The sequence below is a fragment of the Leptonychotes weddellii genome, chromosome 4 (assembly GCF_054177405.1).
Source record: "Leptonychotes weddellii isolate Sample4059 chromosome 4, ASM5417740v2, whole genome shotgun sequence".
Classification (NCBI taxonomy): domain Eukaryota; kingdom Metazoa; phylum Chordata; class Mammalia; order Carnivora; family Phocidae; genus Leptonychotes; species Leptonychotes weddellii.
Window position 1 is genome coordinate 96,915,190 of NC_138372.1, and position 12,922 is coordinate 96,928,111.

At 38.5% G+C, this 12,922-nt stretch overlaps 1 protein-coding gene across 1 annotated transcript in view; it reads left to right on the forward strand.

Moving 5' to 3' along the window:
* Nucleotides 1-12,922, forward strand: part of SPIDR (scaffold protein involved in DNA repair) — a 408,727-nt gene that overhangs the window by 131,158 nt on the left and 264,647 nt on the right. The window contains exon 2 of the mRNA XM_081817117.1: nt 5,255-5,496. Coding sequence (XP_081673243.1) covers nt 5,255-5,496 — 242 coding nt within the window. The remainder of the gene's footprint in view (nt 1-5,254; nt 5,497-12,922) is intronic.

Here is a 12,922-nt window from a genome sequence, read left to right on the forward strand (position 1 = left end):
CACTGTTGGTTGGAATGCAAGCTGGTGTAGCCACTCTGGAAAACAGTATGGAGGTTTCTAAAGAAGTTGAAGATAGAGCTACCCTACGACCCAGCAATTGCACTACTGGGTATTTACCCCAAAGATACAAATGTGATATGAAGGGGTACGTGCACCCCGATGTTTATAGCAGCAATGTCCACAATAGCCAAACTATGGAACGAGCCAAGATGTCCATCAACAGATGAATGGATAAAGAAGAGGTGGTACACACACACACACATGCACACACACACAATGGAATATTATGCAGCCATCAAAAAAAGCTTGCCATTTGCAATGACGTGCATGGAACTAGAGGGTATTATGCTAAGCGAAATAAGTCAATCAGAGAAAGACATATATGATCTCACTGATATGAGGAATTTTTAATCTCAGGAAACAAACTGAGGGTTGCTGGAGTGGTGGGGGGTGGGAGGGATGGGGTGCCTGGGTGATAGACATTTTTTTTTTTTAACATATAATGTATTTTTGTTTCAGAGGTACAGGTCTGTGATTCAACAGTCTTATACAATTCACAGCACTCACCCTCCCCTAAATCTTACCCATCTTAATGCTATTAAATTCTTCCTTGATGGGGCACCTGCGTGGCTGAGTCTTTAAGAGTCTGCCTTCGGCTCAGGTCATGATCCCAAGGTCCTGGGATCGAGCCCTGCATCAGGCTCCCTGCTGGGTGGGGATCCTGTTTCTCCCTCTCCCACTCCCCCTGCCTGTGTTCTCTCTCTTACTGTCTCTCTCTCTCTCTGTCAAATAAATAAATAAAATCATTAAAAAAAATTCTTCCTGAGGAAATTCATTTAAACCTCATGGTTGTGGTTGGAAGATACACTCGAGTCTGGAGTACACTTTTATTTTCATGATTTTATCTTCAACTTTGTCATATGAATTGTTCATAGCTGAGCAAATGTGTCTTTTTATGTTGTCTTTTCTATTTTTGAAAGAAATTAAAATATGCATTTCCAAGCTTTCTGAAAGAATTATCAGGTCTCCTATTTTCACCTCTCCTTCCATTTATTGCTATTTGGGGTTTTTTTTTTAATATGTTTTTAGAGCAGTTTTAGGTTTATAGTAAAGTTGAGAGGAAGATCTAGAGACTTGCCATATACCCCTTGCCGTGACACATCTATAGCCTCCCCCATTATCAGCATCACTTACCAGAATTGTACATTTGTTACAATTGATGAATTTGCATTGGCGTGTCATAATCATCCAAAGTCCATAGTATATGTTAAGGTTTACTCTTGGTGTTGTCCATTCTGTGGGTTTGTACAAATGCATAATAACATATATTCATCATTATATCATACACAGTATTTTCACTGTCCAAGAGTACTCTGCCTATTCATCTTCGCCCCATAATTGCTGGCAATCACTGATCTTTTTGTTGTCTCCATAGTTTTGTTTTTTCCAGAACGTAATATAGTTGGAATCATACAGTACGTATTCTTTTTTGTTTGGCTTCTTTCACTTAGTCCTATGCACTTATGGTTCTTCCATGTCTTTTCATGGATTGATAGCTCACTTCTCTATAGTGCCAAATACTATTCCGTTGTGTGAATGTACCACAGTTTATTAATTCATTTAATGAAAGACAATTTGGTTGCTTCCATGTTTTGGCAGTTATGAGTAATTGATCTAAACATCTGTGTGCAGGTGTTTATGTGAACATCTTTTCACCTCCTTTCAGTAAATACCAAGGAGTATGATTGCTGGATTCTATTTTAAGAGTATATTTAGTTTAGTAAGAAACTGCCAACTGTCTTCCAAAGTGGCTGGACCATTTTGCATCATTTATTCTTTATAGCACACTATTTCCAAGGTCTCGTAGTTTTCTTAAAACTGTGCAATCTCTTTTTTTCTCAAATCTGAAACTTCTGTCTTCTCTCACCTGAATACAGCTTAAATGGTGATCATATTCCCACGGTTCCAGCCTGGATCTTCTTTTCTCACTTTCATAGAATTTAGAGGAACAGTCTTTTCTACCTCACATACTTTAATGCACAGTTTCTGTTTTGATGATTCCTGAAGTTATATCTCTATCCCGTATCACTTTATTAAAACTCCAGACCCATAAAGCTACTACCTATTGGCCACTTTTATCTCAGCTATTCCATAAGCATCAGAACATTAACATATCAAAACCAAATGTATATTGGCAACTATTCCTCTACAGATTATTTTCTGAATTCCCTTTCTAGGTGAGCACACTTCTCTGGTTGCCCAAACAGATGCTTAGGGTTTTCTTTGAATATGTCTTCACTCTCCTTTCTCACATGTGAGAATCTTCAAGTGTGGTTACATCTCTTCCCTCATTTTCTTTCAAGTGTACCTCTCCTATTCTTACTCCCACTCACATCCTCTTTGTGTTCTGCTTCGATTATGAAGAACCTCTAGCCAGCTCCTTTCCTATTGGCAGTCTTTGATACCTTCTGTCTTCCATATTAGAGTCTGTTGTTCAGAATGTGGTTTGGATGATCATTCCATATTAACATCTGATTTTGTTAGCCCTTGTGGAAACTGCCAGTGATTCCCCCACTGCCTCAGAATAAAGCCAAATGCCCTGCTATGGTTTTCAAGGTCCTCATACAACCTCTCTTGGCTGCTACTTGTAGATTTTCCTGCACGTGCTCCGTTCTCTCTGGCCTCATATTCATGTTCCTCCTGTTCCTTTTCCCTGGAATGTACTTGCTCTTCTTTCTGTCTAATTAACTTACACTTAGCATTCAGCTTTAGGTGGCAGTTCTTCTTCCCTTCTCCCTGTGCCCCATTTGGATTTTTTTGTTCCTCTTACATGTTCCCCATGGAGCCTGAGCAATAGTTCAGTTACAGTACTTCTAACACATTGTTTTGTAACTATAGTTATCCTCCTTATCTGTGGTTTTACTTTCCATGGTTTGTTACCTGGGGTCAACCACAGTCTGGAACCAGATGATCCTCCTTCTGACTTATCATCAGAAGGTCATTAGTAGCCTAACACTACGTCATGTGCCTACATCATTTATCTCACTTCACCTCATCAAATAGGCATTTTATCATCACAAGAAGAAGGGTGAGTATATAGTACAGTAAGAGTTTGAGAGAAAACCACATTCACATAAATTTTATTACAATATAATTCTATTTTATTACATTATTGTTAATCTCTTACTGTGCCTAATTTAGACATTAAGTTTTATTACTGGTATGTATGTATATGAAAAAACATAGTCTGTATAGGATACAGTACTATCTGTAGTTTCAGGCATCTACTGAGGGTCTTGAAATGTATCCCCATAGCAAAGGGGGTACTAATGCGTTTCACTCTGACCTCTCCATCCCCATGAAGTGCTATGTCCCCTTCACTTCTGGATGTGAGTCTCCAGCACAGGCCAAATGTGGTTGGTTATTTGCTGACATTTTTCTCGGACAGTGGTTCATACTTAGGGGTGATTTTGTCTCCCAGGGGACATTAGCAATGTCTTGAGACATTTTTGATAGTTATGACTGGTGCGATCATGCTGCTATTCTCTAGTGGGTAGGAGCTAGGTCTGCTGCTAAACAACCCTACAATGCATAAGAGACTTCCCACCACATTATCCAGCCCAAATGACAATTGTGCTGAGGTTGAGAAACCCTGCTTTAGGATGAAGTGTAAAACTTCAGGGCACTAATTTCATAACAAAAAGATGAATTGAATTTGGAATTCTCAATGTATGCAAATTTTTAGTGTCAAGCAAGTTAATTTTTAGTCTAAACTGCTTTGGTTCTTTTTGTGGCCTATTAATATTTATTCAGAATTTGTGCTGTGGGGAAAACATGTGAGTCTAGTGCTTATTAATGGGTTATCAGCTACCTGCAGTAATTTAAGTATACAACTGAGATTGTGAAAAGTATAGTGGAACTACGCTATTTGAGAAGTTTTTTTCATTTACTTTTTCTTATTTTAAATGTGCCTAGTAACAGGTGACTACCCAGGCAGTTTTTTGGAGATGTGGGAATGAGTGATGTCCTTTTTAAGCTCTTAAAAAGGATTTGACTATAAAATCCTCAGAAAAGGCCACATGTAGTAAACTTTTGGTCTTACGATTAGATTAGCAAATGATGAAAACTCTAGTGCTACCATGCACACTCACATACTAGTTCACACGCACACCGATTTAACCAACAGTAACCCTCATACACATGTATCCTCTCTTAAACCAAGTGTCTGCTACAGTGCCAGGGACATAGTCCATGTTGATCCATCAAAATAAACAGGGCTCCTCATGAAGGACCCCGTGCCTACCCTACAAATTGAGTGGGTACAGAAGATCCATTTCAACTAAATGTACTGTTTTCATTTAATAAATTTAAATTTTTATAAAGGTATTAAATTAGAAGAGCTTACTAATACACTGGAAAATTAGAATGTTGAAGGATAAATTGTTGCTGATGTTAGAACAAAATGGGACTGACTTGCAAAACCAAGTGATGGGAAAATAAAATACCTACCACATTTAAATATTTTAGTGTGTGTCTAAGTAAAAACAGAAGACATTACAGAAAAAATTTTGATTCTCCTGTCCAGGATTCACTATATGATATGATCTCTGTTTTATAATCCACTTTTCAAAAAAATTTTTGAATTAGAAATTTGAGTAGGAGAAAGAAACATTTTAGGAAATGTTAGGAAAAAGAGGCAATGACTCGTATTCTTAAATAGGACCTGTTGATAGTAATTTCGAAATAAAAGTTTAACCTATAAATAACTATTTACAAAGTTATTTCAATGAATATAACCAGGAGAAAATGGAATAAAGGCATATGTAAATATGGACTTGAATAAAGAGTCTCCAAATTTAACTGCCTTTCTTTTTTTTTTTTTTAATATTTTTTTTTTAAAGATTTTATTTATTTATTTGAGAGAGAGAGAATGAGAGACAGAGAGCATGAGAGGGAGGAGGGTCAGAGGGAGAAGCAGACTCCCCGCTGAGCAGGGAGCCCGATGCGGGACTCGATCCCGGGACTCCAGGATCATGACCTGAGCCGAAGGCAGTCGCTTAACCAACTGAGCCACCCAGGCGCCCCTTTTTTTAAAGATTTTATCTGAGAGAGAGAGAATGAGAGACAGAGCACGAGAGGTCAGAGGAAGAAGCAGACTCCCCGCTGAGCAGGGAGCCCAATGCAGGACTCGATCCTGGCACTCCAGGACCACGACCAGAGCCGAAGTAACTGCCTTTCTTTTAATATCTTTCAGAGTTCTACAGAAATTTTGGAATATTCATCAGATAGTGAAAAGGAAGATGACTCAGAGAATGTCTTGTTCATTGATTCAGAATCCTCTCCCAAATACCACATGGATTTTGGATCTGATGATAGACAGATGATGGAGAAACTGATAAAGCAGAGGGTGAAATCTGCAGAGACCATTTTGTACACACCCCAGAAACAGACTTTTCCCAGGATTCCAGACACATCAGCAAACAAGAAGCTTCTAAGGTGAAATTACACCTTTTTTTTTTAAATCCTTTTTTTTTTTTTAAGTTGTTATCTTTCTTTAAAATCCAAATACCTGAAATATTAATTTAAAAATACTTAAACTTGTTTACTTGGGGAAGAAAATTGACAGAATAGAATTGTAACTTCGATAAGCAATTATAGAAGTTCTAATTTCTGGAGATGATTTAGGGAACCGTTTATCCAAGTCAAGCATTCACTGTTTCAGTCATAACAGCTTACATGATTAATCCTTAGTGGGATTGGTTATTTGGGTTTATCAAATTTTATTGAGCATCAGTATTCCAGATACTTAGACAGTTAAGACAAGTAAATGACTATTCCTGTTTTTGAATAAGTTATATTATAAAGAGGGAAATAGAAATAAATATATTCAGGTTATTTTTACAAATATGGTTACAGAGATTGTCCAAGGGAACACTTGCAAATGCAAAGATGTATGAGAGAGCAAAGACACCCAGATAGGAAACTGGTTGGTATGTATATGAATAACCATAAGGGCCAGGCCATGGGGGTCAAGCAGGACATGTGAAGGGGATAGGGGTATGCCTTCCAAGAGCCATGTCCCAACCCTGTGTAATACATGGTTTCTTTGTGTTTGAAATTAGAACAAAACAAAGAAAACAAAATTTCAATGAAAGTGAGAACTTGTGGGAAGCAGTGCCATAAAAGCAAACTTAGTAGAGTTTCAAGGAAAAAGGAGTTTCAGTAGAAAGAGTAAATGTGGCAAGGAAAAACACAGGTTTAGATCTGTTTAGGAAATGTTTACATCAAGAGGCGGGCAGGTACAGTGTATACTGAGAACTCAATGGCAATGTTAGTGAACTAGCAGGGGAGGAAGCCAGGGACCCATGACTCAAGGAGTGTCCAAGACAAAGAGTAGGGACAGTGCTGTGATTCTTCTGCTAGGACTAGGATTTCAGGCGAGAAGTCAGATGTGGAGATTAGCTGCTAGTGGCTTGAAAGGGACCTCAGGTCCAGAGAGTCACCAGAGGAAAGATGAGGCCTATTTAGAGAATGATGAGGAGGACCCAGCGGAGACACAGTGGTTAGGGATAATTGCTCTATCAGTGTCCAGGGAAGGAAGTAGGGGAGGGGGATCAGGAGAGGAGAGGCCCATCTTAAGTGTAGGAGTAGAGGGACAAGCATAAAGATGTCAGAGTCTAGTGGGATGGATGTAGCATGGTGGATCAGTTCATGCCTATTCACCATATGTATATGTTAACATAAAATAACTCAGAAGGCTGTATGCCCAAAGCAGAGAAATTTCAAGCATCAAAAGAGAATGGTGGTGGTTTATATTAGTTTCTGGAAAGAACAGGAAAGGAAGACAGTTAGAGGGATTTGAATGTCCTTGTTGAAGTTGATGCCACGCAATTACAGAAAACCATGTCCCCAACCCTAGTGAGGGCCTACTATGTGCTGGGCACCGTTGCATATCCTGGAGACATAGCAACTACAGCCCTGACTGTGTAGGGGAGTGTGTGATGAGGACCCAAGAAGTAAAGTAGAAGTAATGTCAAAAGAAGATAAACTTTATGAAAAGAAATCAGATAAAAATAGGGGTCAAGACTAGCTAAGAGGTATGGCAAAGGGCATTTCATGGAGCTGACATTGCCTAAGGTGAGGCAAGAGGGTGGTGTAGGGGATCAGATGGTTTTGTTTTATTTGGTTTTTCTTTTTGGTTGGTTGGTTGGTTGGTTTGGTTTTTCTTGGTGAGAAAATCATGAGGCCTTATTATTATTATTATTACTATTTTGAGGGAGGGAATTGTTAGCCTTTTACTTTATTGTAAATTGACCATATACATTCTTTCTACAGTTTATTTACTGGGGTCTGAGTTTTTAATACTGTTTTGCTTCTATATTTTCAAACAAAAATTGGATTTTTTTTCCCACTACTTTTGCTGTTTGGCATTGAATTCTTTTATATGTGTACAGGTGTGTTTGGCAAGAAGGTTTGGTATGAAGGTTTCTATTTTGTGTGTTCAGTTCTATCAGTTGGTCATATTGTGTCACCCACCTACCCCATTAGTTTTTAAAAGTGGAAATTTGGTCTGCATTTTTAGTAGTAATAATCTCTTTTTACATTTACTGTGTTCTTTTTTCTTTCAGTCTTAGGAAAATATAAATGATATACAGCGCTGTTTAAGGTGTATAGTGTAATGACTTGATTTACGTATATTCTGAAATTATGACCACTGTAAGTTTAGTTAACATCATCACCTCATATAGATCCCCCCCCAAAAAAAGAAAAAATGTTTTTTTCCTTGTGATAAGCTCTTTTAGGATCTATTCTCTCAGCAGCTTTCAAATATACCATACAGCGGTGTTAACCATAGTCCTCATGTTGTACATTACATGTCCAATACTTATTTATCTTATAACTGGAAATTTGTACTCTTTGAGCACCTTCTTCCAGTTCTGTCCCCCACTGCCACCTGTGGTCACCACAGATCTGATCTTTTTGTCTATGAGTTTGTGATGGGGTTTTTTTGTTTTTATTTTTGTTTTGTTTTTAGATTCCACATACAAGTAAGATCATACAGTATGTATCTTTCTCTGTCTTATTTTACTTAGCATAATGCCCTCAGGGTCCACCCATGTTGTCACAAATGACAGGAGTTCCTTCTTTTTTGTGGCTGAATAATAATCCAGGCAGTGTGTGTGTGTGTGTGTATATGTACCACATTTTCTATATTCATTCATCTGTCAGTGGACTCTCAGATTGTTTCCATTTTTTGGCTATTGTAAATAATGCTGCAGTGAACATGGGGATGCAGATACCTCTTCAAAATAGTGATTTATTTCCTTCAGATATATACCCAGCAGTGGAAGTGCTGGATCATATAGTAGTTCTATTTTTAATTTTTTGAGGAACCTCTGTACTGTTTTCCATAGTGGCTGCACCGACTTACATTTACACCAACAGTGCCCAAGAGTTTTTTTTTTCTTTGTATCTTAACAAGAATTTGTTATCTCTTGCCTTTTTGATGATAATCATTCCAACAAGTGTGAGGTAATGTCTCATTGTGGTGATTTGTATTTTCCTAATGATTAGTGACGTTGAACACCTTTTCCTGTACCTGTTGGTCATTTAAATATCTTCTTTAGAAAAATGTCTATTCAGGTCTTTGCCGATTTTTAAAATTGTTTTTTTTTTGCTATTGAGTTGTATAAATTCTTTATATATTTTGTATATTAACTCCTTATCAAGTATGTGATTTGCAAATATTTTCTCTTATTCTGTAGCCTGCCCTTTCATTTTGTTGATTATTTCTTTTGCTGTGCAGAAGCTTTTTAGTTTGATGTAGTCCCACTTGTTCATTTTATTCCTTGTGGTTTAAGTGTCATCCAAAAAATTATTGCTAAGACCCATGTCAAGGAGCTTTTTTCCTATATTTTCTTCTGGGAGTTTTGTGGTTTTATGGGTTAAGTTTTTAATCCACTTTGAGTTAATTTTTGTGAGTAGTGTAAGAATAGGAGTCTAGTTTCATTCTTTTATATGTAAATATCCAGTTTTCTCAGCACCATTTATTGAAGAGACTGTCTTTTCTCTATTGGGTATTCTTGGTCCCCTTATCAAATTTTAGTTGACTCTTTATACATGGGTTTATTTCTGGGCTTTAATTCCGTTCCTTTGGTCTATTTGTCTGTTTTTATGCCAATACCATACTGTTTTGGTTGCTGTAGCTTTATCATATAGCTTGAAATCAGTGTGATGTCTCCCGCTTCGTTGTACTTCCTCAGGATTGCTTTGGCTATTTGGGGTTCTTGTGGTTCCATACACATTTTAGAAGTGCTTTTTCTATTTCTGTGAAAATGCCATTGAAATCTTGATAGGGATTGCATTGAATCTATAGATTGCTTTGGATAGTTGGGGACATTTTAACAATATTAATTCTTCCAATCCATGAACATTGGATATCTTTCCATGTATTTGTGTTATCTGCAGTTTTTTCATCATGATTCTATATATAGAGAAAATCCTAAAGACTCCATTTGAAAAACTTTTAGATCTAATCAATGAATTCAGTAAAGTTGCTGAATATGAAGTTAACATACAAAAATCAGTGGCAGATCTGTATATACACTAGCAACAGATTAACAGAAAAATAAATTAAAAAGATGGTCTTATTTACAAGCATCAAAAACAATAAAATAGGAATAAATTTAACCAAGGAGATGAAAGAGCTCTACCCTGAAAACTATAAGAAATAGATGAAAGAAATCATGAGGCTTTTGACCATGTTCATTTGTACATTATATACCTGAATAGGATATGGGTCTGAACCTCATTGACATTGCTGGTGCTAGATGTAGGCTCCTATGTCCAGATGGTTTTAAAGCACCAGCAAGGTCAGTTTGCAGGAGATCAAATGCAGATTAAAAGGAATATCTGTCTGTGAGGCCTGAGCCATAGGCATTCTGCAGTGGTTGGGGCCCAGAGGAAGAAGCTGCTGTGGGAGGAATTGAATCTAAGAGAGTGTGGTGTCCTGGAAGTCAGGTAAAGATGTCTTTGAGAAGGAAAAAGGGCAACCAACTGTGATGGATGCTGCTGGGTTGCACTGTGGAAGTCAAGGAATGTGGGGCTTTCTCATTGGTATGGTTAGGCTAAGCCAGGTTGCTGTGGGTTTAAGTGAGAATGGAAAAAGAGAAACTGAAGACAGCATGAATAGAAAATTCTTTGGTGGAGTTTGCTATAAGAGGTGTAGAGAACTGGTTGTTAACTAGAAGGAATGTGGAGATTGAGATTTTTTTTTTTATGGGTGGGAATTACAGCACATGTTGTATATTGATGGGGAAGGTACTCAGTAGGGGAAAGAAAGGATAACTATTGGTATTGTGTCTGATTTGGTGACAGGAGTGTGCAAATGGAGGGGTATGCCAGGTCAGGAACATAGACATCCGTGAACAGATGGGAGGGCAGAGCGTCCTCAGGTGCAGGTTGCTGGTAGCTATATATGGCAGTGGGAACTCAAGTTCTTTCTGATCACTTCCATTTTGTCAGTGAAATGGAAAGTATCTTCATTAGCTTAGAGTAACGACAAGGAGATGGCATTGGAGGAATGAAGATAGAGAGTAGATGACATAGTCCTGTAGTGGGGGAGTCAGTGGACAAGGGATGTATATTAGGATTGTCTGGCAAGATAAGGTTCTCTGGAGAGTTGTCATTTTGAGTTTGAGATCAGTCAATATGGATTGAATTGTGGGGCTGCAAATGTGGAACAGGCAGAGCTTGAGATTGTCCAGTAATTGATTACAATGAAAGTAGTCAATAAAAGTTCCATGTAGTGGGTGCCTGGGTGGCTCAGTTGGTTAAGCGACTGCTTTCGGCTCAGGTCATGATCCTGGAGTCCCGGGATCGAGTCCCGCATTGGGCTCCCTGCTCGGCGGGGAGTCTGCTTCTCCCTCTCCCGCTCCCCCCTCTTGTGCTCTTTCTCTCTCTCACTCTCTCTCTCAAATAAATAAATAAAATCTTTAAAAAAAAAAAAGTTCCATGTAGTGATTGTAATATTGGACCATGAAATCTAGACCAGGTAAGATCAGAAATAGTAACAGGCAGGGTGTGGAGATGGGGGGTAGGACCAGCCTATTCTAGATTGGGAAGAGGTTGGTCAAACACCTTTAAAGTGCTGAAACTAGAGTTAATAAACTAGACAGGTAAGAATGATGGGTGCTCAGAATTGAATTAGTGGAGGGAAGCAGTTTGTAACTTAAAGACGTAGAGAATGAATGGGGCAGATGAGTGGCTGAGGTGAGGTGGGGGAGGACTTCATGGAATGGGGAAGTTAAGGTATTAGAAGCCTGGTAGGCACTGAAATCAACAAGAACGGTAGCCTAAAGCCCAAGGCTCCAAAGGATGGGTGGGACAGCCCTGAAGGTGCCTGCCTCTGGGTAGGGGTGGACTCTTCCTCTCTTTCTGTGCTTCACAATTGAAGTATAAGGGAACTGAAAGCCTTTGTGAGGAGCAAGACTGTCTCTTCCTGGCCCTCCATGTTCATTGGGTAGAAAGGAGGGAAGGGAGGGCAGCTGCAGTTTAAGGTCATTGCCAGGTTGTCCTCAGGGGAAGAGTAAGATGAAAGGAACATTCAAAGAAGTTGAGGACATAAGAGTTTTTGCTGATGATTGAAGCAACTCCAGCAATATGCAAATGATTGTTTTCTTGTGATTTCTAAATGATAACTAAATAAGGGATGTCTGTTTTGTGGCCATTCCTTTAATGTTAATGTGTTTAAATATTAAAAATGAGTTCGATGTGATTAGGGTTGTCAGTCTCAGGCTTTCGAACTGGAAGACCCTTGACAATAGGAGCCAGCTTTGCTAAACTGACTAGAAAAGCTTATGATTGCCCATGATGGCAGTTTGTTGACCTCCTTCTGAAGCAGGGAAAAAGGTAACATTTTGATTCATAGGCTGCTTTGTAATGAAAGCACTAGAGCATCATGCATTTAGAGAGGAAAATCTCTTAGCTAGTTGTCTAATAATGATCAAAGAAAGTTTTGCATTAAATATTTGGTTTGTTGAAGTGAACTCTTATGCAAATGCTGAGAATACTGATGCCCTATAATCCTCACAATAAAAGATAACCAACTTTTGTCATAGAAGGACAACAGAGTACCTGAGAAATAAACTGCTGCTAAGGAAAACAAAACAAAACAAAACAAAACACATGCACAAAAAAACAGGTGTAAGTAATAGATTTTCCTTAACTAGAATGAATAGAGCAGTGATTAAAAGAATTGTTGCCTTTTTTGGTTTTTTTGTTTGTTTTTTGAGAAGCTTGGCTTTATTTATTTATTTATTTATTTGACAGAGAGAGACACAGCAAGAGAGGGAACAGAAGCAGGGGGAGTGGGAGAAGCAGGCTTCCCGCAGAGTGGTGAGCCCAATGCGGGGCTCAATCCCAGGACCCCGGGATTATGACCTGAGCCGAAGGCAGACACTTAACAACTGAGCCACCTGCTTTTATTATTTTTTTTTAATTAACATATAATGTATTATTTGTTTCAGGGGTACAGGTCTGTGATTCATCAGTCTTACACAATTCACAGCACTCACCATAGCACATACCCTCCCCAATGTCCATCACCCAGCCACCCCATTCCTCCCAATCCCTTGCACTCCAACAATCCTCAGTTTGTTTCCTGAGATTAAGAGTCTCTATGGTCTGTCTCCCTCTCTGGTTTCTTCTTGTTTCATTTTTCCCTCCCTTCCCCTATGATCCTCTGTCTGTTTCTCAAATTCCTCATATCAGTGAGATCATATGGTACTTGTCTTTCTCTGAGTTACTTGGCTTAGCATAATACCCTCTAGTTTCATCCATGTCATTGCAAATGGCAAGATTTCATTTTTTTTTTGATGGCTACATAATATTCCAGTGTGTGTGTGTGTGTGTGTGTGTGTGT